General features: G+C 50.0%; 1 protein-coding gene across 3 annotated transcripts in view; it reads left to right on the forward strand.

Annotated features, from left to right (window-relative positions):
* Positions 1-3,145: 3,145 nt before the first annotated feature.
* Positions 3,146-27,695, forward strand: part of Itpkb (inositol-trisphosphate 3-kinase B) — an 89,138-nt gene continuing 64,588 nt past the window's right edge. The window contains exons 1-2 of one of the 3 annotated variants that reach the window (XM_055609097.1): positions 3,146-5,167; positions 5,599-7,687. In XM_055609097.1, coding sequence (XP_055465072.1) covers positions 5,798-7,687 — 1,890 coding nt within the window. In that variant the 5' untranslated portion in view covers positions 3,146-5,167; positions 5,599-5,797. The remainder of the gene's footprint in view (positions 5,168-5,598; positions 7,688-27,695) is intronic. The other 2 variants (XM_055609108.1, XM_055609115.1) reach the window with 2 other exon arrangements.

The following is a 27,695-nucleotide window of genomic DNA, read 5'->3' on the forward strand; positions in this document are numbered from 1 at the left end:
AAGGAAGGAAGGAAGGAAGGAAGGAAGGAAGGAAGGAAGGAAGGAAGGAAAAGAAGAAAGAAAAAAAAGGAAAGGAAGATCTATATTGGTCTTTGACTTCCACATGCACATCTCTACATGTCTACGTCCACAAAGACATGTACATACACCACACACACACACACACACACACACACACACACACAGATTTGTTTACCTAAAGTGTCAAGAGGTTTCCGTTTTTCTCTTGGAGACAAGGTCTCGTGTAAGAGGCTGACCTTGAACTTGCACATGCCACCACACCTAGTTTATGTGGCCCTAGGGCTCAGACCCCGCTTTGTGAAGTCTAGGCACTTTACCTCCTGAACAACACCCCAGCCCCTCCTACGTGTTCTTATGAAAGTTTTAGGTTTTTACATAAATTTAAAGACACTCCCCCCCCCCCATTTTATTCTATGTGCACAGGTGTTTTACCTGAATGTGTGTGTTCACACATGCATGCCGTGCCTGTGGAGGCCACAAGGGGGTTTGGATTCCCTGGGACTGGAGGTACCGATGGTTGTGAGCCACTGTGTGGGTGCTGGGAATTGAATTCAGGTGCTCCGGAAGAGTAGCCTGAGGACCCCTGTTTTATAGTAACTTCTGAAGCAGGTGATGTTAGTTTTTCTATTTTCTTTTGTCAAAGCTGTTTTGCCTCATCTAAATCCTTGTGTTTCCCTATGACGCTTATAAAATAAAAACAAATCAAAATCCACTGGGATGTTGTGTTTGCGTGGCATCAAGAATATTGAGTCCTCTAATCTAAGAACATGGTATATCGATCCATTTATCTTGGCAGTGTTTTGTGTTTTTTTTTTTCCCTATAGGACTTATTCATGATCTATCATGCTTATCCCTAAATATTTCACAGTCTTTGACATTATTACAAGGTGCTATTACTGTAAGCATTTTTAAATTTCTGAGAGGCATACAACTGGCCAAGTTTATTGATCTTGTGCCCTTCAACCTTGCTGTTAAAAGGTAATTACATGGTCAAGTCCTAACTCCAGCACCTCCAAACCTACAGTTTGCTTTTGGACAGCAATTAACGTTAAGCTAGGTATGCTGTGCCCTAATCCAATACGATTGGCGACCTTCCAAGAAGGGGAAATCAACCCTGGAGCTCATAGAGGAAAATCACGTGAGGATCGAGGAAAGACAGTCTTCTGTAAGGCATGGTGAGGGGCCTCAGAAGAAACCAACCCTGCCAGCCCTAGGAGAAAACAAGTCTCTGTTGTTTCAACTAACCAGGTTGTTAGCAACCTTTCTTAGCAACAACAATATATAACAGAAATATAACATGTTTCCTAAATTTGCTTACATTTCTAGTAGCTTTTTATTAGTTCCACTAGATTTTTTTCTGCAGACATGCATATTATCTAATATATATATGTAATAGTTTTACTTCTTTCAGCTTAAATACCTTCTGTTTCTTTCTTGTGTGACTCCACCATCAAATACAAAGTCTTGGTCTTTTGAGACAGGGTTTCACGTAGCTCAGACTAGCCTTGAATTTGCAATGTATTTGCCACTGGAACTTTGGGATTATAGGCGCGTGCCATCTCACTCAGCTTTCCGAGTACAACGCTGAACAGAAGTGGAAAGCGCAGACACCCCAACCTCCTCGTTGTAAAGAACAGCTGCCCAGCCCTTCCTTGTTAAGTGCGATGCTAGTGAAAGATTTTACACAGCTACCCTTTTTTACATACAAATTTTACAGCTCTGATCATTAAAATACCATTCCAAAAGTGAGTAAATGAGGTCTCAGAAAAGTTAGGGAGTACCTAGCTGTAAAAAACCGGTGTGAGGAGCAGCAGCAAGCACAGACTTTGTGAACGGTTGCCCTGGCATTGATCAAGCTTTATCAGCTGTGGTATTGGGAGTGGGAATTGTGCCCATGTTGGTCAAAGGTCTTGTCATTTTGGGCTTTTCTGTCTTGTGTAAATGAGGCCTGTAACAGCGCCTACCTGACAGTGTTTTTATAAGGTTGAAAACAACATAAATTGTGTTTTTCTTTCTCTGGTGTGTGCGTTAGGGGCAGGGCAGAGGTTGCTGGGACAGCATCTCAGGTAGCCCAAGATGGCTTCAAACGCTCTAGGTAGCTGATGGTGACCTTTGAACTTCTTATCCTCCTTTCTCCATCTCTGCAGTGCTGAGATTACAGGTGTGTGTCACTGTGCCAACAGGCCTGGCTTATGTGGTGCTGAGGATCAAATGCAGGGATGGTGCATGCTGGGAAGGCATTCTGTCACCTATTTTATATCCCCAGTCCTGTATTCACAGCCCTAAAACAGTGTCTGGAAAGTAGCGAATACTACATTGAAATGTTACCTTCATTTTAACTTGTGGGAGCCAGCTGGATTCATGCTGACTTCCAAATTTGGGACTTCCACCCAACCAAGCCCTCTCCATGTCACTTGCATCCAAGTCACAAGTCCCATCTACAGTGTCATACCTGACAGTCACTGGTAAGCCTAGGACTACTCAGAGATTAAGCGCACATTCAGGAAGCACGTTCTCAGCTCGGGAAGGCTGATGGAATCGCCTGTGTGAGGTGATAGCAACTGGACCAGCCTCTCAGCAGCTGGGAAGGCCGTCCTCCGTGTTTCGTGTGTGCTTTGCTACACTCTTCAGTTGCTTCTGCTGTGACACTTGTCATGGTTCTTGGGCAATCACGTCTCAGATTAGATTCCAGAGCTTGAGTCTTCTGAGCTGGATAACCCTTCTTCTTGCCATTAGGGACGGAGAGGAGTATAGATGGAGGTGGCTTCTTTGTCTCGGGATAACTCTAGATAAAACCCGCCTCATTGCGGCTGGGAGGGAAATCAGGTTCAGTCCTTTCAGGGCATGTTTTTAAAGAAGAAAAAAAAAAATCAGAAAGGACGAGTCTGATTGCAGGAACTCTTGGTTGGAAAAGCTCTTGGTGTGGAATTTGCTTGAGTCTCTTCCTGACCAGGCAGCAGGTTGCTTTGTTCACTTCCAGTGTTGTTACATAAACAAGTAAGAAGCCAGCCGTCCTTTGCCTCAGGCAGTCAGGTTTTCCATCTGAATTTTGGCTAATCAGGATACAGGGGCAGATTCAAGCTTTGGATTCTTAAATCTCCTGAGCCTCACAGCTGTGTTTTCCTGTTTCACTAGATGTTAAGGGTTTAAGATTTAGGGAATTATGCAAAACACACTTGCAGTGCTGAGCTTAATTCTGTGTGTGTATGTGTGTGTGTGTGTGTGTGTGTGTGTGTGTGTGTGTGTGTATGGTGGGGTCCCTCCCCATTTATTTGAGGGTGGAGTTGAACGCTTGAAAACAGGAAAAATTCACAGGAGACTGAGCAAGCGGCTTCAGATATCGATCAGGCCACAGCTCCAGGACCATGCGTTTTCTTAAAATAACTTTTGAGAACTGAGTGCAAAAATATGCGAGTGGCACAGTCGCTTTGTGCATTTATAGACAAATGCATATCGCGGAGCTCCTTCACACATCCACCAGCCACACTGCGAGCCCTTCAGCTGCTCACAGCCTTCCAAAAATACTTCCCTGATGCACTAACAATCTGCAACTGTGCAAGGAAATGCCCTGCAACAGACCTTCTAAACGTTGCCTATTGTGCGGTGTACAAGCACGAAAGCTGTTCGTGCAGAATCTTACCCCCTTCTAAACGCTAAAAGCTCCCTCACTAGCGCCTTTGTTTAGCACAAATACTCAAAACTTTATTAAAAACAGCTTTCAAAAGGAGATTTATAAACTAGGCACCAGCAAAGTTGAGAGTGGAAAATAAATCGTATAGCTTTAACCCACAGAAGTTAAAAGCCTTTTTTTTTTTTTTTTTTTGGTTAGCTAACAATGGAAACTTTTTTTTTTTTTAAAGTGTTTCCCTCCCTCGGTCTTGCCAAGCAATAGAAAAAAAAAAAAAAAAAAAAAAAGAAGAAAAGAAAAACTTGTTCCGCTGAGTTCAACCCCAGACAGGCTCACAACTTCCTTCCTGCTTTCCTCCCCCAAGCCCCCGCCTTTCTGCCTCCTCCCCAACCCCCAACTTTTTTTTTTTTTTTTTTAAATCTTACATTGAACAAACACTGAAGTAGCCGGGAGCAGACGCTGACAGCGGTCGTATCTCCAACCAAGCAAGAAGCCGCGCAGGGTCGGCCTGGCGTTGGCCCCTCCGGGATCGTCTGGCCCCTGCGCCGGAACATTCTCCCTTCTTGCACCTCACTTTTTTCTCCTTCCATAAGTTGTTGCGGAAATCCCTTGGGGACGTTTTTTTTTTTTTTTTTGCTTTAAGCCACCTGGTCTGTGGGAGCCCCGAGTCCCTGAGGCATGTCGCCGGCACGGGACCTGGGAGTTTGAGCAATTGCAGGTAAGCGTGGCGGCTCCTTCCCGGCCCTTGCTTCGGAGCCCTCTTTCCGCTCCATCTGTGCTGGGCTGCTCTGGGTGTTCCGGGGTCCGAACGCAGCGCAGAGGGGAGGGCGTTCGGTTTGGGAGTGTGGCGTGGAGCGACTCTGGGGGCAGCGGAGGCGAGCCGCCTCTCTCACCGCCTTCCGGGCCGCCGCGCCGCCTCCCCGGCGCGCTGCGGGCGTCCGGGGCTCGGAGTGCCGGGCGGGCCCTGCCCTCGGCCGCACCGCTCCGGGGGGCTTAGCTGTCGGACTCGGCGGGGCTGCAGATTCTCAGGCCTGTAAGCTCGGGAGGCCTCCGGGCTGCAGCCGCGCGAGCAAGCCGGGAGTTCCTCGGGGGGTGTGGGTCCCGGAGCCTGCGGGGTTAGCTGGGTCCTTGCTGAGAGGATGCACGCAGGACGGAGAGGCTGCGGGCATGCACGGCCCCCTTCCACCCCCTACACACACACACGCACACACACACACACACGCTGCAGGGGGTGAGGGGACCGTAGGGGGCCTCCAGTATCGATTCCGGTACAGGATACTGCGGAGTTTTGGTCCCGGGCGCGCGCGCCTGCGTGCGCGCGCCTGAGCCCACTTTCACAAAACACACTTGTTTGGAGACGGACAGGCATCAAGCTAAGTGCTTAAAAGTGCCCTGCGCTCTCCCAGGCCTTTCATAGGCCGAGAGACACAGCCCTAAGCCCCAGGGTCGGGAAAGAAAACGGCGGGCACCTAAGCGCCCTTCCAGGTCTTGGCTCAAGCAGCGGTTTGGGGAAGGCAGGTCCGGGTCAGGTTCCCTGTGACTTGGTCCCTGTCGTCCTGAGAGGGTGGAGCAGTGATGCCTGTCATCCTCGATAGCCGGTGCTTACCCTGGCCAAAGGCACCTGGCCAGCCTTGCATAGGGACCCAGCAGTTGGACCTCCTCCCTCGGCCATCCCGCGTGGCTGCCGTGACTAACCTTAGAATTTGGGATTCTAAGTGTTCTTAGAGCGTCTCACGCGCTGGGGAGGTGGACCACGGCTGGAAGACGCGAGCGGAGGCCACCGAGGTGGCCCAGCATGCCTCCAAGCTGAGCATCACAGCCCCTGTAGGCTAGCCCTCCAGGGGCACCCTGTCTCCCCAGCAGCCTGGGGGCCTCTGCGGGTGGGCACCCTCGCCACGTTCCCGTCGACGCCTTCCGGAGTCCTGACTCTTCTCCTTGTTTCTCCACAGCCTCGAGATTGTTTATGGAGCTTGGGGCGGGGGCCGAGCCCGCAGTAGTGGCCCTCGCCCGCCGCCTAGGCCATGCTGCTCCCTTGGCGCGCGGAGCCGCGGCCGCCGGGCCTCCGGGACTAAGCCGGCAGCCGCGGGAGGAGGAGGCGCCGACGGCGGAGCGGGACGGAGAGCCGCGGCGGCGGGCGGACTCAGTACTATGGCTGTGTACTGCTATGCCCTCAACAGCCTGGTGATCATGAACAGCTCCAACGAGCTCAAGAGTGGCGGCCCCCGGCCCAGCGGCAGCGAGACGCCTCAAGCCTCCGGGAGGGCCGCGCTGAGCCCCGGCAGCGTCTTCAGCCCCGGGAGAGGCGCCTCCTTCCTCTTCCCCCCGGCAGAGTCACTGTCGCCGGAGGAGCCCCGGAGCCCTGGGGCTTGGCGCAGCGGCCGGCGCAGGCTGAATAGTAGCAGCGACAGTGGCGGTGGCAGCAGCAGCAGCAGCAGCGGCGTGAGCAGTCCCAGTTGGCCTGGCCGCCTGCGAGGGGACGCGCAGCAGGTGGTGGCGGCTCGCACCCTCTCCCCACCCGGGCCGGAGGAGGCCCAGAGGAAGCTGCGGATTCTGCAGCGCGAATTGCAGAACGTGCAGGTGAACCAGAAAGTGGGCATGTTTGAGGCGCAGATTCAGGCCCAGAGCTCTGCCGTCCAAGTGCCCCGAAGCCCGCGTTTGGGCAGGGCTCGTTCGCCCTCCCCGTGCCCCCTCAGAAGCAGCAGCCAGCCCCCCGGAAGGGTTTTGGCTCAGTGCGCCCCAAGTGAGGAACGGAGGACAAAGTCCTGGGGAGAACAATGTACAGAGACCCCAGACGCCAGCTCCGAGAGGAGAAGCAGACTCAGCACACATCCGTCGAAGGACAGGGAGGGAGTGGCCCCTCTTTTAGTCCCAGCCAGCCCGACCAGGTTAGGGATTCAGGGTCCATGTGCTTCAGTGAGGCTGGAGAGGGCTACTCCGGCCAGTCCTCGCTGTGGCTCACCCACAGCCATGGAAATCAACAAGAGGGTCGCTCCCTCACTGGAGGGCTTTGGAACTAGCTTAGCATTGGCCACTAAAATGGCAGCTTCAGCCGCATCCGCAGGACCACACCCTGGACATGATTCTGCCCCCATGGAAGCAGCCTGCGAGCTCGGGGGTATGCGCCCCTGGGAGGCCCAGATCGAGAGATGGGGCCAGTTTCCGGACAGGGAGACAGGCTCAGCCCCAGAGCTTGGCCGGACCCACATTAGGGAACCCCCTGGGAGAGGGGGAAGAGGAATTCATTCTGTTGGTGGTCAGGGCTCCCGGACACCTGAAGTCATCAAAAGGCCAGAAGAGAGGACTGTGAATTCCCAGAGCTCAGAGCCCTTGGAGGACCCGAGATGGTCTAGGCTGCCTGGAGACCCGGGCGCCGTAGGTCCTGAGGAGGCAGGAAGTGGACCCCAGCAGACCCTGGACATTGTGAGAGGGGAGTCTCCAGCACTGGGCTTGCCCGGCGGCAGCCAGGCAGCACAGCCAGGGACCAAGGATGTGGATGCAGGGATTCACTGTGGCAGAATGCTGGAACCTTTACCACCTGGGGTGGTAGCAAAAGATTTGAAAGGACCCCAGTGCCTCCCCGGGGACAGGATGGGTGTGCAGCCTGAAAGCCCCATGGTTTGGCAGAGTGCCGGGGAGGAGGCCCCCACGATCTGGACGTGTGACACAGGGGTACAGTTGAAGGGGGCTTGGGGAAGCCAGCTGCATGACAGAGATACTCACCCTAGCTGCCAAGAGATGCTTCCAGACCAGAAGGACAAGGCCTCCTTAAAAGAGGCTTGCAGCTCCAGCAACATCCCGTCCATCCCTTCAGTCATCATCACAGACATGGGTGCTCAGGAGGATGGGGGCTTAGAGGAGATCCAAGGAAGCCCTCGGGGTCCCCTGCCTCTGAGGAAGCTGTCATCCTCCTCTGCCTCCTCCACTGGCTTCTCCTCTTCCTATGAGGACTCAGAGGAGGACATCTCCAGCGACCCTGAGCGTACCCTGGACCCCAACTCAGCCTTTTTGCATACCCTGGACCAGCAGAAGCCCAGAGTGGTGAGTGTTACCAAGCAGTTTTTAGAATTCATGCTTTCAGCAGACCTTGGATGCTCCATGTAGTCTGGTTTTCTTCTTGCTGAGCGGTAAAGACTCAACTAATTTTTCTCTACAGGAGAGTTTGTTGTGGGCACAGAGGCACCAACCAAGTCCTTTGTAGACTGGGCAGTGAGTTTGAGTCATTCCTACTACACACATCTTTAAAAACAGGTTTGAAGAAACATACACGTCGTGAAAGTCAACCATAACAAACCTTCCTAATTTCCAAAGATAGTGACCAGTGCTGCTGAATGTTGCTTTCACTTGATGAAATGAAACACTTGATTTCATGATTCATTCAGGCTGGCAAGGGTAGCTGTTGGCTTAGCTCAGCCAATGTGAATGAAACAGTTCTGTGACAGGCCCCTGACCTCTGGCGATGTGGTTGTGTGGTTGATATATGGGATGAGCAACCTCTGAGCCTTACTCGTAAGTCAGGCGGGCCTTGGCAGTATCACTGGAGTCGGCGTGACTGAAGTGCAGTGTGATGTGTGAATTAAAATGAAAATCATCTTTTGAATCAAATAGGTGTTTTCTTTTGCAGCAGAATGCTCCATTGGGATTGAGTTGTCTCAGTTAGGCACTTGGTGTCTGCTGAGGAATATAAATCGGCTCCATTTTGGGCACATGTCTACATGTGTGCTTGGGTTCATTACACTGACTCTGTCTGTGGCGGGGACAGATCCTCATTCCTACTATATGGTTAATCTCAGCTTTGGGCTGAGGTCAGTCGCTTCTAGATGTAAGCTAGCACTTGTTGAAGCTAGCACTTCTAAAATGGTATGGCCTTTCTCTTGTCTCTCCAGGGAGGATGGGGAATTTCCTTACCTGGCATTCAAGAGGTTGTAGGGTTATCTTGTGGGGGAAAGCTGCATGGTATTTTAGTGGGTAGCCGTCTGGTTTCATCTTGAACGTGAGATTACACCCATTTGTACCCCAGTAACTTTCTCTTTCCTTAGTGGGTGCGTTACAGTTTGGCTCAATGTGCTTTACTAAGATTTTGGACTCTTAAGACGTCATTCTTTTCAGCTTCTACTGCAGAAATCACAGTCTCGTTTTGGAGGTCAGCAGTTTCTTTCCCTGGAACTCTGCTTTCTGCTGATGATCTAGAGGCAAATGTGAATGCAAAGTAGAGTCCTAATCAGCCTGTCGTTCTGTGGCCAGGACAGGGCTCCAGGCATCTGGCACCTGCTGCCGGGCACAAGCATAGCATCTTCAGAGAAGGAGTGGGCAGGCAGCCTGCCTGGAGGGGATCATGGGGCTCTCTCTGAAGGCGAGGCCCAATTTCTCTGCCCTCTGCTCTGCAGCTACTAGTGAAAGGGGGGGTCTTCCTCTCAGTCTCCCCATCTGTTTTGAAACCCTGAAGCATGGCTGGCACACCCAAATAGCTCTGAGCTGTTACCCAGTTTCCATTTGCCCTTTCTTGTGGTAGCTGAGCTGGTCCTACCCACTGCTCATCTAAACAGCTCATACATCCATGTTTGAAGACAGAGTCTTGTCTGGAAGTGAGTTAAAGGGGAGGGAAAGAATGACAGGTAAATTTTCTTCTTCTTCGTTTGTCAGAGTAAAATACCAAATGAGTAACCGGGGAGGTCACTGGTGTTTTCAAGGTAGTTAAAAGGGCCGGAGTCACAAATGAGATGCTGTCCCATCCTACCCTCCATTTTTGAAGGCGTTTTTTTGTTTGTTTGTTTGTTTGTTTTGTTTTTTTGACAACCACAGAGTGGAGTTAGGGAAAAAGAAATCCCCTGCCAGCTGTGCTCTCTGAAGCATGTGAGGCTGTGAGGGAAAGAGAGAGTAGAAAAGAAATGTGTGTGCGTGCATGTATTGGGGTCAGAGGAGTGTGGGTAACCAAGTGGAAATTATGGGATCCTAGGGACTTTTGTGCTTTGGTTGAGAGCTTATGCTATGCACAGAGGTCTCGGGCTAATTGTGACGGGGGAGCCTATCTAGAACGCCAAACCATCTGCTCATTGGGTCAAAACTCACCGATTACTCAAGACTGCTGTTTTGTCTGCGGAAGGCCAGACATCTTGATCGGCCCGGGAGGCCTGTGGGCTGTTCTTTTGATGTTTGGGAGATGAAGCCTAAAGACCTGCTTGTGCTTCTTCTAAACCGGTCCGAGTTCTCCTTGGGCTTGCCCTGTGCATGCAGCGGGACTACACTGCATCTGGGCATGTTCACATTAGCTCACGCATGCTCACTTGTGCTCACCCTCACCTTCACATTGCGCACACGCACTAACACATGCCTGCACACGCTCACACTCAACACCTGCCCACACTCACACCCCTTCCTTCACTCAAACACGTAGGTTTGAAATGGCATGTCCACACAGCCAACCCTGGCCCGCAGACCCACACTAGACCCGAAGGATTTCTACCACGGCCCTGCCTTACCACATACCCTCCTCTGCACATTGACTCACGTGCCACTGAGTGTACAGGCAGGGGTGTGACAGTGTACCTACGCCTTAAGGATCAGACACTTGGGATTTGCTTGCAAATAACTATCATAGTCACCTGTCTGCAGCAGCTTAAATTCAGGTCTGTTCACGCTTCCTGTTTCCTGAGATCTGAACAGAACCAAATGGCACTGAGCAAGGGTGGTGCTCTCTTTCTTCTTTCCCATTGCTGAAACCATTTTTTTTTTTTTTTTATTCTAATCCTCCCATATCATTCTACTCAAGAGTCAGGGGCACTGAGAGTCCAGGTAGAGAGTATGCCATTATAATACAGAAACACCTTGTAAAATAGGTCGGATCGATTTGTTCCATAATTTTACTACAAGTAATGTGTATGTAGAAAAGTGAAACATGGTGCCCCCAAGATGGCTCAGCAGGGAAGGGTGCTTGCTGCCAGGCTCATGACCTAAGTTTGATACCCTGAACCTACATGGTAGAAGGAGAGAATTGACTCTGGCAAGTTGTCTATGGCAGGCACAACCGCACATACACATGCGCGCGCACACTCACCATATACACGCATATGCATACACATGCATGTATGCAAACATTCAGAAATCAAAATGTAAAAAAAAGTATATTAAGAAAAACCAAACAACCAAAACAATGGTCTAGTACCTGTAGGCCATATAAGGAAGTTAAATACCAGAGAACCTCTGCCTTCTTGGTGCTTGTTACTTTTAAGGGCCACTGGAATTTTGTCTCTTTGGCCTTTATTGGGGGGAGGGCTGCCGAGTTTTGTTTTGTTGTTTTTTTTTTTTTTGTTTTGTTTTTTAGTGAAAAATGAACTTGTACACATAGCAAAAGGTAACGTGTTTGAGATGGTTGTATGTGTAGCGATTTTACGTTTGATTGTCGAGTGGTGAGTGCGTCTAAGTGGAAACTTTCAAAAAGGAAGGTTTATTTTCTTTCTGTTTGTGTACGTGTGCATGTATGTGTAAGCACAGTTGTGTGGAAGCGCCTCCAGAGGTCAGAGGAGTGTGTTGGATCCCTGAGGCTGGGGTTCTGAGCGGCTGTGATTTGGCTGGTGTGGGGATTGAGAAAGGAGCTCCAGGCCAGCAAGGGCAGCAAGAGCTCCTAAGTGATGAGGCATCTCTCCAGCCTCCTGAAGCTTTCGATGAAGATGCTGAAGGCCCAGGATGTGGGGACAGGAGTCAGATGGCAATTTGTTTCCTGAAGATGGGTGCCCCACCTCTCTCTCTCTCCCTCTCCCAGACAGGGGCGTCTGGATCTAGGGGCCCTGGGGTCATTTATCTGAAATTCTGGGAGGTTACTCTGATAAAGAAACCAAGATTCAAAGGCAATAGGGCCTGGGCCACAACTGAGAGGCCCTGGCTCTCTGGCCCCATTTTCTCGTTCTCCATTGTGCATAATCTGAGGATGACTCAAGGGGGTCCATCTTAACTTTCTGCAAATGCTTAATTCTAGACACTCCACTCCAAACGTGGCCAGTGGGAAGCATGCATCAGCATGTCTGGAAGTGGGACAAAGATTCTTTGGCATGGACCTTGGTGTTAAGGTCCAAACCAGGCACCTTTAAATGTGTGTTTTTATTGAAGCCAGTTGACCTGTCTGCTCTTCCTTCCTCCCCTTTACCAGAAGACCGGCTCTTTGTAATGTCACATTAAAAAACAAACAAACAAGCAAGCAAAACACCATCATAGAAATCACTCAGATCTTTGGGACGGTGCTGATAGGATACCAGAAAATTAACACCAATGGATGTGTTCTGGCTACAAATAAAAAGAACCTTTGCCCCTCCCCCACCCCCAAAATGTGTAAGTTTGGAAACTGAGGCTTTGCTGACAGAGAACCAGCATGCCCCTTCAGAGTGTTTTGAGCCAACTTAAATAGAAACGGAGGAAGAAAGATAGAGTCTCAACATTACTTTTGGTGAGAACGTTTAAGCTCTGCAAAGATAACCTTCGGGACATACCTTGCCTTTGAGTTTTAATATGAAAATAGTAAGCGTGTGAGCTTTTGACCACAGAGAAATGGATTTCAAGTATGGCATACATCATCCTCAGAGCTCTGTTTGCAAGAGCTGAGTTGCCACCGAGCCACTTCCTTACTTTGTTGGCACATGCTTGCTGAATGTAGCTACAGATTAGACTCCTTTTATATAGTTTATTTAAATTCCTAGGGGTATTGATAACATTGTTTAGGCTTGTTTTATTTTGTCTGGTTCCAACTTCGTCACCTAAAGGTAGATTTTTTTTTTTTTTTTTAAGAATTTAATGGAAAGAATTTTATCTTGTGGAAAAACCTCTGTAGATTTTAGATAATCAACAAGTGATTCAGGATTAACTCAGGAATTCTTTTAAATTAGCCTTCGAAGCCAGGTGCAATTTGCGCACCTTTAACCTCAGCACACCCTCAGCCAGGCTATACCGCAGGATTTCCAGAGTGAAGCAAGCCTGGACTGTATAGCATGCACCTATCTGAAAAATTAGCAAATAAATAAATTGTACTGTGGTCACATTATCAGTGTGGATAGGATAAGAGCGAACATTTTGGCATTGAAGCTTTGTACTTGCACCCTAGGCTCCATGACAAATACGGTTTGTTGGGGGGGGGGGGGCTGTGACTCTTATGCATAGCTTCCTACCAACTGTAAGCTCTTCATTTTTTTTCAAAAAGTTCGATGGAGTGCCACCTGCCCCTTTGGGATTTCATGGGACCTTGAGAGTGTTGCGTGGCCTGTATACTCCTAACTCACAGAGCCAGCTAATGATGGGTCTCCAGCATGAATGGAACACTCAGCCTTTCCTAAAGAACCCTAGGGCATGTCCACCTGACTTCAGACATCTTGGAGGTCTGGAAGAATTAGCTACAGTAGGTCTAACCCACTTTCCAGGTGAACTATTAGTTTAAAGACAGCTTAAGTCCCCTTGGCTAGAAGATAAAGACACGTAAGCATATTTTTATGTTAAAAATAGCAGGATGTTTTCTCCTGGTTCCATGATGGACGTTGTCTACATAGCCAGGGCATTGTGCAGGCAGGAAGCTATAGAGTTCTTTTTTTCCAGTGGTCACATCTTACAGAAGAAAGCAGCATGGCTGGTACATGCTCAGTGTTGTCATAGGACCCGTGTCCACATTCTTCTTGTGTAGCTTCTCAAGTGGGTAGGTTTCCTACTCACCTTTAAAGATCCATCTGTGCTTTAAAAATACTGGTCATGAGCCACCGAGAGGGCTCAGTGGGTAAGGCACGTCTGTGCAAACCTGACGACCTGGGTTCAGTCCCGGGAACCTTCTTCATGAGGGTAGAAGGAGAGAACTGACCGTTACACAGTCATCTTCTGGCCTCCACACACACCCTCATACACATCGTACACACGCGTACAACAATAATGAAATAACATGAAAAATAAAACAGGTGTCAAATGAGGGGGGAAGGGAGGAAAAAAAGGTGTCTAATATTACCTATCCATGGGATAAGCGTTGAACTGTCTTAAAAATGAATGAAGGGAAAAGAAGACAGTGAGGGCAAGTTTGTTGATGATCTCCTTGACCCCGATGCTTCAGAGACAGGCAAGCTAGACCGGGCTTTAGGAGGCCTGGACTGTAAACCACTGGAGAACCCGTGAGAGTCAGTGTGCCTCACGGAGTGCTGAGCTAAGGCGGTGAGAAAGTGCCTTGTGTGGTGTGTAAGGGTAGTGGCTCAGTAAATAAGTGACAGCCTTGTTGGGAGATTGTGAGCGCTGGAGACGCAGGGGAAACATGGTTTCACATGGTGTGGCAGGGGGAAACGTGGCTTCTGTGGGAGAAAGTCTCCGTAGCAACTCCAAGACCTCACCGTCCACTCTCAACCCAGCTCGATCCCACAGAGCGATTCCCTCCACCTGAAAGACTGCAGTCAAATTTGTTTTCCAGACTGGAATTCCCCAGCTGCTGTGCAATTGGCGTTCCTCAGTGTCCGCACACTGACTGCTTAGCATAAGGCTGGTCATAGCGTCACCTCAGTCCCTAGTACGCATGGGCAGGGTTGGGAATTTCTTTTAGGTTTGGGCTCAAAGGAGGAGGACTGGAGAGCTTGGTCCATAAACATATGTCCCTGCTGTGCATGGGTGTCACAGATCCGGGTCAGCCTGCCACATTTCTGTAGAGGATCGTTCAGGGGAGACTCCCCTGACATTTCCTATTTAAAGGCAGGAACTTCCAGGGTTTGGGCAGTGGGGACTAGTTTAGGCTGTTTATTTCCCTAGTCAGCAACACTCTGACGTGTTTCACAGTAATTCTAAGAAGAGCTCTCTGTAAGAAATCATATCTTTCCCTCTTACTGAGATTTGTTTTGGACAGTATATTAATTTGATATCATGTGATAGAAGCCCACTCAACAAAAGGTATCTCTTCAGGACACTAGCCAATACGACTTAATTTTTTTATTTTTCTTGAAATTTTTATTTCTCTCATTTTAGATCAGCAGTCAGGCTTTCTAAGCAACTGTGGCCTCACCGAGGGGGCTGGTCCAGCATGCTGAGAGTCCTGATTTTCATTCCCAGCAGGAGAAAGAGAGACAGAGAGAGGGGGGGAGGGGCTAGTAAGATGGCTCAGCAGGTAAAGATTCTTGCCTCCCCAACAGTGCAAACCTGCCTCCCTGGGTTTAATCCCTGGAACCCGTGGAGATAGAGTCTCACCAAGTTGCCCAGGCTGGCTTTGGACTCACTCTATACCCCAGGCAGGCCTTGAGTTTGTGATTGTCTTATTTCAACCTTCCGAGTGCCTGGATTATAGGCCTGAGCTCCAACATGTTATGTATGGCCAGCCCTGGTGAGGCCTGGCTACTATTCATTCTCGTGTATGATTTCATCTGGGGTGGGAGGAGGCTATGTTTTCATTTCCTCACCTCTGAATGAGTAGGAACTGGTTCAGGCATGCTGGGTGGTAGAGGTTTAACTGCCGTCACCCTCCTGGAAGCTCCTGAAGCTTGCTGTCAGCCTGTTAATCTTCCGTGTTGTGTTACTTTTGTGGTGAGATTCGGATAGAAAGGGAAAACGGAATGATATAGAATGACAAGCACAGACGTGGAGATTATTTCCGCTGACCTCTGACCAAGATTAGGGCCAGTCTAACCCAGAGATGAGACGCGCTGATGGGATGCAAGGGGCTGGTCCTCTCTGGGAGGTTATCCTCCTTGCTTACCTTCTAGCGTTGATCCTGAGGCATTGTGGGAGGGCACGCACGAGGTGCTTTTGCCCTTGGCTTTGGGCTTTGAGTATAGTTTCCTCTCATTAACCATCCTAAAGGGTTCTCTCTGCAGCCTGCCCTCTCTTCCCCAACCCATTTAATCAAAATGAATAAATGATTGTATTGTTTTTCAAGGAGCACTGTAGATGGCTAGGGCTTGGCATTTTTTTGCACCAGTGGGGAATGACAGCCTGCTTCAGTGGTGGTGGGGGTACATGGGAGTGTGTGGGTGTGGTGTGTGGGTGTGGGTATAGAGGGGTGTGAGTGGACTGCCTGGTGCCTGGCCATCTACCCCGCTCAATTTGCAATCTCTTTTGGCATGCTGTGAGCTCGTTAGTGGGACCTGGGCAGTCACAAGGGAGGTCACTGCACCCCCCCAGGCAGCTCCCTACCCAAGTGTTTTTCCGATTTCTGCTGACATTCTTTCCAGGCTCAGTTCAATTTGTTTTCCTCCTTGCCATGGCGATTGATGACGGGGTTATGAAATGGATAATTGGGCAGGATCTCCTCTAAGTGTTTCTTCCCCAGTTCTGTGGGAGCTGGTGTTTGTCTAATCCCCTGCTGGTGCACACGTGGGTCCTCGCTTCTCCTGAGCTAGCCACCTAAGAGGTAGGTTTAGTAACAGGCCTCCCCAGCTGTGGGGACAGGGTGCTGGCCAGGGTGGAGAGGAACATGGGAGTATCACTTCCGTCATCCTTATCTCACCTGAATCTGGTAGCAGGAAGCTGGAGAAAGACCTGTGTGCTACAGCGATTTACACAGTCTGATCTCTTAACAATGCCAAATGGAAAATCCAGCCGCCTGCCAGGGGCTTGAGAAATGGCAGGGAGATTTCGTCAGGGTCAGATAATCCCGAGGCACAAATCGCTGAACTGAGGGTAGGGAAACCACACCGGTGATTGTGTGTTGAAGCTGGAAGGACGAGAGGTCACTGTTAGGGTTTGAGGATCGGCTATGGAGTCCTTCACAGGTAGCTGCACAGTCTGATCCAGGAGGGCTCCGTCTGTAGGAGGAGACTGAGCCACCCCCCACCCCTTCTTGTTTCTGTTCTTGAGATGGTGTCTTGTAGCTCAGGCTGGTCCTCCTTCCTCCATCTCCCAAGTCCTCCTCCTCTTCCTTCTCCTTTCTCAATTGGCATCTTAGTCATCACGGTAGGCACCACTTCCCAGGGCTGTCTTGATGATTCAGAGCCATTTGGAAGACCCTGGTCGGTGGACCGTTTCGGAGCGTACCCTAGGACTGCTTTAGGAAGCCGGAAACAATAGTGACTCCTGGCCTCAGGGAGAGCTTGAGTACTGTGACACTATTTTTAAAGTTGTTTCAAAAGAAGGATGGGGGCCTGGAGATAGGGCTCAGTGGTTAAGAGCAGTGGCTGCTCTTTCAAAGGACCCGGGCTCAATTCCCAGCACCCACATGGCAGCTCACAATTGTCTGTAACCCCAGTTCCAGGGAATCTGACACCTTCACACTAATGCACATAAAATAAGATTAATTAAATAAAGAAAGAAATAAGGATGGACGGGGCAAGCACTAAGCCAGTACGAGGTGTTCTTGCTCGCTTGCTTAATGAGAACTTGCAAGGCTGCATCAGAGATGATGGTTCTGTCTATAGCAGGGCTGGTCCTGACATGGGCAGAGCAGAGAGCAGGGAATATGGATGAGTGGACATTGCAGCTGACACCCCGTTTCCCTCTTCAGCTGGACTGTAGTCTCCTTCTGCCTGGGTGGCAGTCCTGGCCAGAGTCACCAGGTGCCTCCTCAGGCTATGGCTTGCTCATCAGTGAGTCGTGAGCATGAGGGGCACAGCAGAAGGCTGTCGCAAGTGAGATGTCACAAAACAGGGTTCTGCCATTTTCAGGACAGGACTGAATGGATGAGGTGGGACCACACTCTATGTAGGATCTCAGGGTACTTAATGGTAACACCCACACTTCAGCCTCAGCTATGGTCTAAACACTGAAAGAAATTCAGGCTTGAGTCTTGAGTTGTCTTTTGGGTTTTTCAAGACAGGGTTTCTCTGTATAGCCCTGGCTGTCCTAGAACTCATTATATAGTCCAGGCCAGCCTCGAATTCAGAGATCCTCTTGCCTCTGCCTCCTGAGTACTGGTATTAAAAGCATGACTTGAGTGTTCAAGGTGGGTATTAGGCAGGAATTACTAATTACCACCTAACGCAAGTGGTGCCCCCCTGTGCTGGGTCCCTCGTCTGTATTGCTCAGTCTTGGCGTGTATCTGGCAACTTCTGGGTCTCCCTTCCAGTGGCTGCCCATATTGTTGGCATTTATTCCTGCCTGCTGGTACCTGTGCTGAGGAGGATGGCTTCACAGACGCTGTCTCTGTCCTTGGGGATCTGCCCTCTGATAGATGGTGGTGCCAGCAGACATGCCTGTGATTAGCAAAACTCATGAACAAGTTGTATTGCCATTGGCCAAGCACATTCATTAAGCATGAGTTAATAAATAATGAGTCGGTGTGGGCGTGTGAAACTTAGGGAGTTGGGTATGTGGTGTGGAACCGGAGTTGGGTTTGGACAGCTGCCACTAGGTACAGAGCATGGGGTGAAGGGATGATGGAGTGACAGCCTCTGTTGGAAGTTTCAGTCAGAGACTGTCCAGGATTTGAAGGCTCTGTGAGGCCTGAATGAAAGAGGGCCACCTTGCCCAGCCCAGGACTGGCTGTGTGTGTAATACCACAGAAATTGGCATTCAGCTGATGGAAGATGCAGGGCTTGAGCAGTTACCTCACACCTGGGAGGCTAACGGCGGGTCCTAGGCTTCCCATATTCAGTTGATTAGAGGGACACAGTCTGGAAAGATGGAGGGACTTCTACCCAACAAATTACCACCGGTCGGGAGGGAGGTATTGGGGCTGAATGATGCGGAGCATGGAGACAGGCCATTCGCTGGGTTGAGGCTAACTAAACGCTTTCACTTTCTTAGTGTGTGATCTTGGTGAAATGTCTGAACCTTTCAATACCTCAGTTTCATCCTCCATAAAATGGGCTGGACAGTTCTCAAGCAAGGTTCTTGAGTCTCTCTCGTGTGAGGGTGTGTTTGAAGTGCCTGGCAGACCACCTGGACACAAAATGCTTAGTAAACCCTGACGGCGTGCCTTAGTGGCAGCGACGGAACCAGCCCTCAGCCTCTAGTACTGGGCTTGCAACCTCCACCATCCTTTTTCCTTCGAAGGTGAAGCAGGGTGCCTAAGGATTATTTCTAATTTGGGCACTTCTTTCCCTCCAAGAAATAAGACGGTTCAGGAACTCTGGTGCTGGGATTTATAAAAGGTCTGTGCTGGAGCAGCCAGGCTTCGTGGCACCAAGCAGCAAAAATGGTCCCCCAGAAAACACAGAGCTTGAGTCAGCCAGACCTGAATTCACACCCTTGCTCTGTCTCAGACTTTGCCGAGACTGTGGGGGGTCTGATTCCGTTCCCTCCCTCTAACAGGAGGACAGTGGCCTTCTCATAGGATGTGAAATTATGGGACTCACAGGTGATGCAGGATGGACCTGGGATAGAGGGAGTCCTCCTGTCACTCCATCACTGAGCATTGCTTTAGAGCCGGGCTCCATCTTGCCATCACCAAGTGTCCTACATCACAGCCTTTCTTTCATCTCAGGTACAGGACAAAGCAGACAATGGGATTTACGTTGTCAAGGAGGTCCCTGGATTGTAGGACAGGCCTGGTTTCGTTACCAGGACTCAGAACGTGACGTCTCACAAACAATCCTCTGTATTCGGCTGCTGGCACAGGGTGTCTGGTTACTGGCTCCAGGGACTAACCTATTTGTTCTGTCTTGGAGATGGAAAGAGGCTGAGGTTACATTGGCACAGAAAACCCTGAGTTTGGGGGTGTGGGAGGCCCACCCCTTCCCTCCTCTCCCCTCAATCCTCTGCTTTCTTCAGGTGTCTTTTAGAGTCTTCGTAGCTTATGAACACAAATGACTGAGATGTGTGTGGTGTGTTTGTGTGTATGTGTGGTGCCTGCATGTATGTGTTTGTGTGTGTGTGTGTGTTTGTGTGTGCATCCCTGTGCCTCTTTTGTGGAGATTAACTGTCTTGTCACGTGTTTGTTAGAACAGGCCCTTCTGAGTTGCAGATGCTTTTTTGACTAAAGACTGATGATACCTGACACCTATACACTTTACAAGGACTTGGGACCAGGAAGCTGTGGTCTGTGTAGCCCACTCTGCACCCCTCTGGCCTCTGCCTCTCCTGGGACTCCCTAAGTTCCAGGGGTGCTTTTCTGCCATCAGCCACGGGCCAGGATGTTAGAGTGGGATGAAAACCCAGTTGGACAGAACTGATGAAGCTGGAGGCTACCAGCTCCCTTCTGAGTCACAGGCAGGTCTGTGGGATCCTCGAAGATACTTCAGGAGCCTAGGTTGTGTGGTGACAAGTTCTGTCCCAGCAGCACAGGCTAATGACCCCACAGTGGTGGGCACCCCTGCGCTTCTGCCATGACTGGGGTGCACAGTGCTCAGTGCAGACTTTCCCTCTCGCCTGTAATGTGGGACCAGTGCCTGAGGAGGTCAAGAGGACCTCGCTGAGGCCTCTAGGCCCCTATCTGTTCGGGAGGTGGGGAACTCATTGTTGGAGTGCTGTGTGGCTCAGGTCTAGCTTGCACAGACGTCTCTGCACTCTCCTGGCGCCTTCTGGCATGGACAGGATGGAGGGACCGATGGTCTTGGAGGAAGGAGACCGTGAAAGATCTTGTTAGCATTACAGGAGGGTGGTTCATTTTAATTCCAAGTAAAAGCCTTATGGAGCAGCATCTGGGCTACTGTTTACCTTTCGGCATTGCACAGAACATTAACAGTCAGCTGTCTCCGGAAAGCCATCTCCTGCAGTTTGCTGTTTTCTCTGAGAAGCTACATGGGGTTACACCAAGTCCAAGGCTTGGGACCGGGGCTGGAATGTGGCTGGAGAGCAACGTGCTTGCTTGGCATGTTGGAACCCCTCGGTTCATCCTCGGAGCTGAAGAGCGTTCTTGCTGATGGTCTAGCCTGACCTACGTCTCCTGGTTTGCTACTGTTGACCTCAAGCACCAAGGTGCTTGGGGATGGCAGGAGTTTAGGTGAGGCTGATCCCGAAGGACTCAGCTTGAGGGGGCAACGACATGAATGGCCCACGTGCTGGGTTGCTGGAGGCGACCCTGACTCTACTTTGGGAAGGTGTGACACTGATTTTGAAAATATTCTAGGAACGTTAGAAAATAATTTATTGTGGCCTTGGAATGCAAACCCTGAATATTGGCTTAAAAAGCTGATGGTGGACCGGGAGATGGCGTGGGTGCTGAGGCGTTTGCCTTATGAGCGTTAAGTACACAGATTGGATCCCCAGAGCTCACTCGGGAAGCTAGGCATGACGATGTGTGCCTGGAGCCCTGGTACTAGGAGGCACAGAGAGGCGGGTCCCTGAGGATTGTCGGCCAGCCAGTCTAGCTAAATTGGTGAGTGCCAAGCCAAGGCACAGATCCTGTCTCAAACAACAAGGTGCATGGGACCTGTGGATGGTACCCAGGAGTGTCCTCCGGCCTCCAAACATGCGCACACACATTGCACGCACACCAATGACACACCGAGCTGGGCTAGAGGCAACTTAAGCTTGTAGCATGTCTTGTGAAACTTGCTGGGAGTCATAGTGTTCCTGCAGATTTAGTGTTAAATAACCACGTCACGAGCCGCTGACAGTGCTGAGCAGCGTTAGTATGTACACTGACAGTAAAAGTGGTAGCAGCCATGGCTTCAGGAGCCTGTGTACTGCATAAACTGCTTTGCGTGGTTTTTGCAGGGTGTGCTTTACCTTCCTCCTTTCAGGCGAGGAGACCAAGGATCAGGCAGATGCAGCTGTCAGTTCCAAGTTCGTAGCCAGGATCTGAACTTACTTGCTGTGTTTCCTTTGTTGTCCGTAGGCAGGCGGCTGGAGACTGGAGGAAGGCAGCAGGGCCCTGAGTTACTTGGGGATGGGGAGTGTGGGCTTTGGGAGGACCTAGTCTTAAGTGTAGTGGATACAGGGGGAGATGGTGGAGTGCTGGGAGAACCGAACTGATTGTTGCTTGGGTGATACCATAGCTAAGGAAAGAAGAGCAGTGCGTGTCCATGGCTGCTCCCTGCAGCATTTGAGTCTGCTTCAGGATCAGTTTTCTGTTCTGGAGATGGAACTGAGAGGGGACCTTTCCTTCCAAATGGATGTATCTTTGTGTAAGAATGTGGACTCCGTGGATGCAGCTGTAGCAAAGGTGAACTAGTGAAGCTGCCTTGCTGCCCCCAGGTGATGGGGAGGAAAAGATGGCATCCCCAGGTGCCATTCTGCAGCCCCACCCCTAAGGGCCTCTGCCTGCCTCGGGGAGAGAGGACAAAGGATGGCAGATCTGTTGTTACGATGAACTGGTGTGTGTCTTAATTGCAGCATGTGGGCATTCTGAAGCTGCCTTGTTGAGTGAGTTGGGTGAACCTGCTGAGGACTGGCAACACATTAGCAATCCAGTTGGAATTTAAGGCAGTCAGTATGGGTTACTTGCCTACAGTCCTCATCTAAAGCAGGATATTATTCTCGGTTGGGTGAGGAAAAGGAGAATGCTTTATTTCCAGAAGGGCCAGTGGATAGAGACCTGGCCCTGGCTTCTGTGGCTAGTTGCCTTGGGGTTCCTGACTCAGAGAGGGGGTGCTCTGAATGAGGCGTGAACTCCAGGGACACTGTGACTCTTCTTAAAGGAACATGGCCACCTCCTCCATGTGAGCACTGGGAAGGCCATTTGGGAGTGAGGGTGACCAGTCCTGGGGTACAGTCAGTCTGGGTGGAGTGATGGCAGCCTTTCAAGGACTCCTGAGTTTGAAGTTACTCAAGTTCTACCCTTTATTCCTCGGAGGCTTTAGAGGAATAAAGGATGTGTGTCCGTGTCCCAGTGTCGGACTATTTCGAATGACATTTCTGTGAGCATTTGCATGCGTGCTTTTGTGTAAGCAAGAACCCATTTCTCCACAATAACTGCCCCAGAGTGCCATTGCTGGAGTCTGTGCATGGAGGAGGCATATTCACTTAGGTTTGGTTGTTTCTTTTAAAGATACTTCTTAACTTTTGGCTTATTTGCTTAATTTCAAGAAACCTCCAGACTGCCTTCCAGAATGGTCCTCTTACTCTACACTCTCTCAACAGTGTAAGTGATGGAGTTTCTCCATATCCTTGCCAGCCTGGGACATTGCCACTCTTTCACAGCTGAGCCGCTCAGACAGGGAGGCATTAAGGCTGCCCTCTTGTTTGTTAATATTTCTTTATTGAGGGGTGTTGGGGATTGAATTTCGGACCCACGCGTGCCAGGCAGATGCTCTACCACTGAGCTACCACATCCGTAACCTTTTATTGTGCTTTTAATCTGTTTGCACCTAATGGTTCGTGTTGGTAAATGCCCTTTTATGTTGTTACTGCAGCCTTGTATTAAACAAAACAAAAACGGCAGGATGAGGGATTTGCCACAGCGATCAAGTGCTTGCCTAATATGTGTGAGGTTCTGGGCTCTAACACTGGGGGTGGGGGGGGGAAGAATTGTACAGAAGTGCTGTGAAAGTGTGTGTGTGTATGTGTGTGTGTGTGTGTGTGTGATGTGCTCAAACCTTAGGCCCCACTATGAATTCTGCCTCATAGGGATGTAGGACAGGGTGCCTTTTTGCTCTTACCCCCTTCTAATCTAGACTAGTGCACTGCTATTTGGTGGACCCCTCGGTGGTAGCTGTAATATGCAGGCAGCCAGGGTGGCAGTCCAGCCCACAAATCCACCCTGTCCCACCCTGTCTCCACAGGACCCCTCCCAGGCTGACTCAGGTGTTGTATTTAAGGAAAGTTGTCTGTGGTTTGGTTATTGGGCCTGAAAATAAAAGCAAACAAACAAGCAGATGTCAAATTGTCTCCTCACTGCCACCATTGTCTTGGGCTCCAGCTGGGTCTCTGTGGAAAAAAACAAAGCACCCATCCCCAACACCCCTCAAAACAACCTAACACAACAACAAGCAAAAACCAGCAAAGGAGACTCCGAATATAGAGCAGAATCCCCTCGTGTCCCTTAAACCGTCCTGCTCCTACATGCCTTCCCACCGTGCACATGGGTCCTTTTTTTCTTTAACCTTCTCACTAGCCCTGACAGGATGAGTTCCTTCGAAGCCCAGGAGGAGGGCCTGTGGAGGACCAGGCCCCACTCTGGGTGAAGCCCATGTCTGTCAGTGCTTCTTACCCTTAGGTCTCTACAGCCTACGCCTGCTCTTTGGGTTCAGTGCTGTGATTTCATTGTGCTAAAGGCTCTCAAAACGCTTCTCCTTTTTTACTTCAGTGTTATGAAAAATGGATATATAATTTAGAAGCATTAATCACATCAGCTGGTGACTAAAGGCAGCAGCAGGTTTGGGGATTCCTCCTTGTTCTTAGGGCTCCGCCAGCCTGCGTGCCAGCTGGCGGGGGAGGGCAGGGTGGTGGAGGTAGTAGGGCTTGCCTCATCAGGAAGCAGGGGAGATGCCCTGAGTGTGCTTAAGAATGTGCTTGTCTCTGTCTGTCTGGCCAGTGTGGTGGTCTTTGACTGTGAAGGCAAGCAAGCACCTCAGTCCAGATTCGAAGGAGTGCTGAGAAATGAAAAGGTGTGTTGTCTGCTCCTCAGTACAGGATTTGAAAAATCCTCTTTGGTGAGTTTCTATTGTCACAAAGAAAGGATTGTTTTCTATATGGATTTGAAGGGTTTTTATATGGATCCTCAAAACCTCAGAAAGAGAAATAGTCCGTGGTTTCCCAAAGGTTCACAAGAATTGCTCAGCTCATTGTGGTGGTCAAGCTGGGAGGTCCAAGTTCAAATGTGTAGCTGAAACAAACGATGGTTCCTGTTGAGTATTTTTCTGGTTTGATTCGTTTGGAGAAATTGGAGCTGGTTTGATGTTGCCCAACAGATTTTTTTTTTTAATTAAAAATCTCTCTTGCTTTATTTGTGATTCAAATTAAAATTCGATATTTGTGCTGGGTGTTAGCCCAAAGATCGCAGCTGGTTATCAGCAGAAACTCTGACTCAGTTCCCTTCTTCTCGATGGCCTTGTTGTTTGCAGCAAACTTGAATTCTTCTAGATGGGTGAGTGTGTTTATCTTCTGCTCTCCCCAGGGATCCCTGTGCGGGCCAGACAAGCACTCTATGAACTGAACTGTACGGAGCCCCGTCTTCTGAGCTTTGAAAATGTTCTGGCTCAGGGTAGTAGGGCTTTGCACAGAACTAAAGTAAGAAATGTCCCAAAAGAGGCACAGATTATGCATGCATGCATATTCTCCTTCCCCCCCCCCCCCCCCCGTCTCCCTCTCTCCCTCCCCGTCTCCCTCTCTCCCTCCCTCCCTCCAGGGTTTTATCTACTTGTTACAATGAGCTAACTTTCTAAGGTGGTGAAGGGGGTAGCCCAGACTTACTACATACTGGCAGTTATCGATAGTTACATGGGGATGGACATGCCAGTGGCAGAGGGCACATTACAGTACTTGACGCCTAAAATGCACCTATCACGTGGCGGGTGGTTCATGAGACGCTGAATGACATGCCTAAAGCTGCAGCAATACAAGAGTCAGGAGGTGACCTTAAACACTCTCGTTCTGGGACTGAGTATCTCAGCTTTGGCACCATTGGCATTTGGGGACAGTTAATTTTGTTGTTGTTGTGGGAGATGCTGTAGGGTACTTAGCAGCTCTCTTGGCTGAGAACATTTTGTCAGCCCAAAAGGCCCTTGTGGTTGGGTGTCACTGCACTCACCTGTCATCTGAGCAACTCAGGAGGCTGAAGCAGGAGGACCGTTTGAGCCCAGAGCATGCTGGGTGGCAGGCATAATTAGACCTTGTCTCACGTATTCCTAGGTATCTCTGTCCCTTATCAAGAGACACTATTGTAAAGCTTCCTCTTACAACCATTACTTTGTCTAGTTTTCCCAGAGAAAGGAGTGTACATTCCGTAAGTGTGTTTGTAGAGATACGTACAGATTTCAGATGGAGACAGAGAACAGATGCCAATACTGTCTAAGGCAGAAAAAGAAATGTTCTCAGAGGTGGTGCTGATTAATTTGAATTTTGAAGGCATTAACCTGGTCATGGAGGAAAATACTGCAAACGTGAGAAGACAAGGCAGACTTGCAAGGTGTGTGTGTGTGTGTGTGTGTGTGTGTGTGTGTGTGTGTGAGAGAGAGAGAGAGAGAGAGAGAGAGAGAGAGAGAGAGACTGGGAGTTTGCTCTGGGCTCTTCTCCCCCAATCCCGCACCCCCTACTGCTTTCTTGTTTTCTTCTCTTGGCAATGTGATTCCTGCTCAAGATCAGGATGAGCAAAGTGCATAGCAGTAACAGACGACTCCCCATTAAGCTGCTGAAAGCAACTACCCTATCTTCCTTGCTACAGACCTGACCTGGGCACCTCAGCTACCTCTTGTCCTTGCCTAGACCTGGGCTGCTCATGCTCATCCCTGTGGCAAAGGGAAGAGCGTGGCGGGTTACCAACATCACTTCTGCTCACATTTGGATGGCCTCACTGGTCTCATGTCGTCACCAAACAGCAGCCAGCACATGGAGTTCCTACTATGTGTCCAGAAGAACTGGAAATGTCTGAGTTAAAATAAATGTCTAGGACTTTGGGGTGCTTGTTTGTTTTTGTCAATAGAGCCGATGGGTGGTAGGTTCAGGGCATTAATAGTCAACGGAACACCAGGGCACATCCTTTAACTGTTCATGTGGTAGAAAGAACAGCTTGGAAGCCTGAGCCCGATGACATGGGAGTGGCACCGCCCTTGAAGCCGAACTTCACGGTGCTGTGTCTCAGAGGATATGCCACAGCAGTTCCTGAGATGAGCCTGGAAAGTCCAGACACAGTCCCCTCTCCCTGCTAGAAGCTCCTTCAGGCCACAGCTCTGCCCCAAGCCCTGGGGCAAGGAGATAGCAAGCTGGCTGCTGAGGATCTAAAATGGGATGGGACCGGAAACCTATGACCAGGGCAAAGTCCTTGTCACTCCTGACAGAGGAGCATGGAGGTCTTAGAATAACAGATAAAAATAGCAGTTGATTGCCACTTCCCGCCTCCTGAAGCGTTTCCTCCAAACCCGATTCCGCTCTGTTTCTGAACCGTGAAGCGGACATTAAGTGTGGGGTTGGGGTAGGCACTGGCGGCCACTCACCAGACAAATGCATTCGGTTTGGACACTGGAGTAGGGACAGGGCGGAGGTGGGAAGAGCTGGCTGGGCCCAGGACCTGCTTACCTCTGGCTCTTCTCAGAGCCTTTATATATGTGAGCGGTTGTGTGTGTGCATGTGTGTACACAGGCAGTTTATAAACATACAGCACATGTGTATATATGTGTCTGTACATGTATGTTGTATATGTTCATGTATGTATCTATGGGTATGTGCATAAGTGAATGTGGTTACATGCTTGTATGTGTATGTATAGCACGTGTCACTTGTGTCTGTGAGGGTATGTATGCACACACATGTATACATGGATAGGTGTTTACATATGATGTGTATTTTGTGTGTATCCTGTAGATAACTTTTTCTTTGGGTATGGCATGATGGAGCAGTGAACCCGCAGGATGCTGTGGTGGAGCCTGCGGACTGCTTGGTCTGTAACCTGCGGCGGTGGCAGTGAGAGAATGGTGCTGGTAATGGGACGGTTGGCACTCACTAGTAAGCCTCTGCCCCTCCGCAACATGGCGTCTCGGGAGGTGCTGGAGCATAGATAGGGGGAGTTAACTGAGGATGAGACTCCAGTGGTGCAGGTTTGGCGAGGCTGTTACCAGCTCTGCTGAAATGAGACTTTCCAGCGACCCACGGTCCTGTAAGGACGTTACCCTCACCCATGCCCCCGAAGGTAAGCCTGACAGTCATTAGTTCACCGATGGCTTGGACGGAATCATTGCTCTGGTCTGTTGTTGGCTCCCTGTCTGGGGTAAATACAGCTTTACTCACTTTCTCCCCAGGAAAGGTCACGCGGCAGCATGCCGATACACACGTGTTATACCTGTGTAGAGGTGTACATATGCCTGTGTGCTGCTTTGTACGGGCATGCCTGTGGCTGTGCACGTGTTTGTGTGTTTGAGTGCGAGCGTTCAGCTGTGTGTAGCTGTGGGGTGTCTTCACGTTTGCACCCAGGAGGGTATGATGGATACTGTGAGTTGGATGGGCATGTCTGTCCTGAGTGGCAGCTTCCTGCCTTGGGTTGCTGGCACCTTCTTTGTCCTCTGGCAGATGCCCCTGGGCACTCAGTGGTGGCACTCTGACCTTGTCATACTCTGACCCAAACTCTTCTTTTCTCACCTAGAGGGCA

The sequence above is a fragment of the Psammomys obesus genome, unplaced genomic scaffold, assembly GCF_907164565.1.
Source record: "Psammomys obesus unplaced genomic scaffold, mPsaObe1.curated_primary_1811, whole genome shotgun sequence".
Classification (NCBI taxonomy): domain Eukaryota; kingdom Metazoa; phylum Chordata; class Mammalia; order Rodentia; family Muridae; genus Psammomys; species Psammomys obesus.